Below are 2,284 nucleotides of genomic sequence, written 5' to 3'. Positions count from 1 at the left end.
GAGAGTTCGCCCTTTAGTTTCAGGAACCCATACCGCAACAAATACGAATGTAAAAGCAGCAACAAGAGCATAAATCCAAAAAGTCCCTGCAACAAAATACATACACCCGATCTTCTAGTTTAGTTTGTTTAGTTTGGTTTCAGGAAACAAATACAAATGTAAAAGCAGCAACAAGAGCATAAATCCAAAAAGTCCCTGCAACAAAATACAGACACCAGACTTTATAGTTTAGTTTAGTTTCAGGAAAAAAATTGGAGATATTTCTGTATTCAAGCGTCTGTGATCCATTAATTCAATGAATTAAGCAAAGTCTTTGGGTAGAAATCACATAAGAGAAATTCTTATGTGATTTCTACCAAAAGACTTTGCTTCATTTGAAAATATTCTTTATAAATGGTTACTTTTGATAAATCCTCACAAAAAAATATCTAGACGTATAGAAATTAATCATAGTATTAACAAAAATTTTGAGTAAAACATCAATAATCTCTATGATAATATAGCATTCATAATTTTCTCAAATATTGGCTTTAAACACCTATTTCCCATTCATAAAAGAAAGAAGATTAGCTAACCATTTATACTCATTACATTTGATTCATATTTGTTTCTAATCCAACAAACTTCCTGAAATAATTACACGAGATAGATAAAACCAAAAGTCTGCAATAGATCTTAACAATGAAAGCAGCTTTGAAAGCAATCAATTTACCTGCAGAGCTCCAAAAAAAACTTCACAATCGTAAAAAAAGAAAAATTATTAAAACAAGACTCTTTAATTCTATACTACAGAATATTTTTTTTGAAATAATAAATAAATTCAACAATCTTTACAAACTAAACCACTTTTAAAATTTCATACAGAAGTTTTGAACAAAATTGACAACGGAAAAACACAGAAAAAGACCATTTCTTGTACTAGCCGGAGTAAGCAATAACTGATATAGAATTGAACGCAACACAATGATTAAAGTGGGCGCGCATCTAAAAATTACTTTCAAATCTCCACGGTCGCTGCAGATAGGATCATGCCCGCAAAGTCCTCCCCACAATCACGGTGAAGTTCCATGAACTGCCTGGTTGACATATTGAACAGATAAGAGATGTGTTTTTCTGGGTTGGAACACGGTCGCTGGCCCATTCCGCTTACAAAAATTTGGTCCCGCCACAATGTAGCGCACATAAAAAGCTCCAGATGGTGGGGATTCGGAAGAGTAGCTACAACACTCCAAACGTCCTTCTCAACATCGTACCTCTCCACCTGTTGTTCGGTGAACACGTGCAACTCGGAAGAAGAAGATGAAATCACACAACTTCTCAATAATCCTCCCACGAAATTCCACCAATGTGCCCTCATTTTCCACGTTCCCTCACTCGGATCGAAAACTTCTGCAGGTTGGCCTCCGCGTAACACCATGAATTTACCATCCACGAACACACCGCGGCATCCATGGCCGCGGGGTTCGATCATAGGAGGCAAAATTGTCCACTTGTCTTTCACCACGTCATATGCTTCTGCAGCTGCAAGAGGGCTACCACGCTCGTCGATCCCGCCAGCGACGTAAACAAGTCCGGTGGAAGAAGAGACAGAGCAGGCAAATAATGATCGAGCTGTGGGGATGTCAGCTCCGCGGCGCCATCTCGCAGACTCAAAGTCGTAAATATAAATACTCTTCGTAAAACTTTCATCGGACGGTTGGAATCCGCCTATGAGAAGTAGCTTCCGATTCACAGCTACGCACTGACACCATATTGGTATTTCAGTATTGTGGGGATCATCAATTGGAGGTAGCCTTTGCCAGGTGCCGTTCACAGGGTCGTATACCGTTACTACAAGGAGAGGGTGAGGGTTCATATCTCTGTGATTCCTGATATCTCTTTGAACCAGGCAAATAAGCTGCTCGCTCGTCCCACATTTCTTCCTGTCAGCATAGAACGTAGGGCTACGGACCATAGCCTCCCAGCTATTGGACACAGCTTTCAGCGTATCGTGTGATGTATAAGGCATCCTTAGCAAACACTGCCGAACGACATCCATCGGAATAGCGTCCATTAGGGCACCCTATACACACCGATTTCCTGATCGATCGAGTTTACCCAAAGCTTTACCACACACAAAGAAGTAAACAATATGGAGGACGGTACCTCAAAATATAAAAGTGCCGTCAAATATATAGTGTGGATGTTGGGAAACCTAATTTCAAACCGACCAGAAAGGGAGTTAAATGATAAACTATGTTATTTATTGGTAATATGAAAATATATAATTTTTTAATTCGCAATA

General features: G+C 39.3%; 1 protein-coding gene across 1 annotated transcript; it reads right to left on the bottom strand.

Moving 5' to 3' along the window:
• Positions 1-997: 997 nt before the first annotated feature.
• LOC149242752 (F-box/kelch-repeat protein At2g44130-like) lies at positions 998-2,053 on the bottom strand. The gene has a single exon (XM_089370992.1). The coding sequence runs from the start codon at positions 2,051-2,053 to the stop codon at positions 998-1,000; it is 1,056 nt and encodes a 351-aa protein (XP_089227118.1).
• Between the last annotated feature and the right edge of the window lie 231 nt (positions 2,054-2,284).

This window comes from Pinus tabuliformis, chromosome 8 (assembly GCF_031772625.1).
Source record: "Pinus tabuliformis cultivar Carrire ecotype Pingquan chromosome 8, CPIR1, whole genome shotgun sequence".
In the NCBI taxonomy this organism is placed as follows: Eukaryota; Viridiplantae; Streptophyta; class Pinopsida; order Pinales; family Pinaceae; genus Pinus; species Pinus tabuliformis.
The sequence above is the reverse complement of the archived record's forward strand: the minus strand, read 5'-3'. Positions and strand labels throughout refer to the sequence as shown.

Bases quoted from the DNA above. Each gene is read 5' to 3' on its own strand.
- LOC149242752 (XM_089370992.1), bottom strand. From the start codon at position 2,053: ATGGACGCTATTCCGATGGATGTCGTTCGGCAGTGTTTGCTAAGGATG.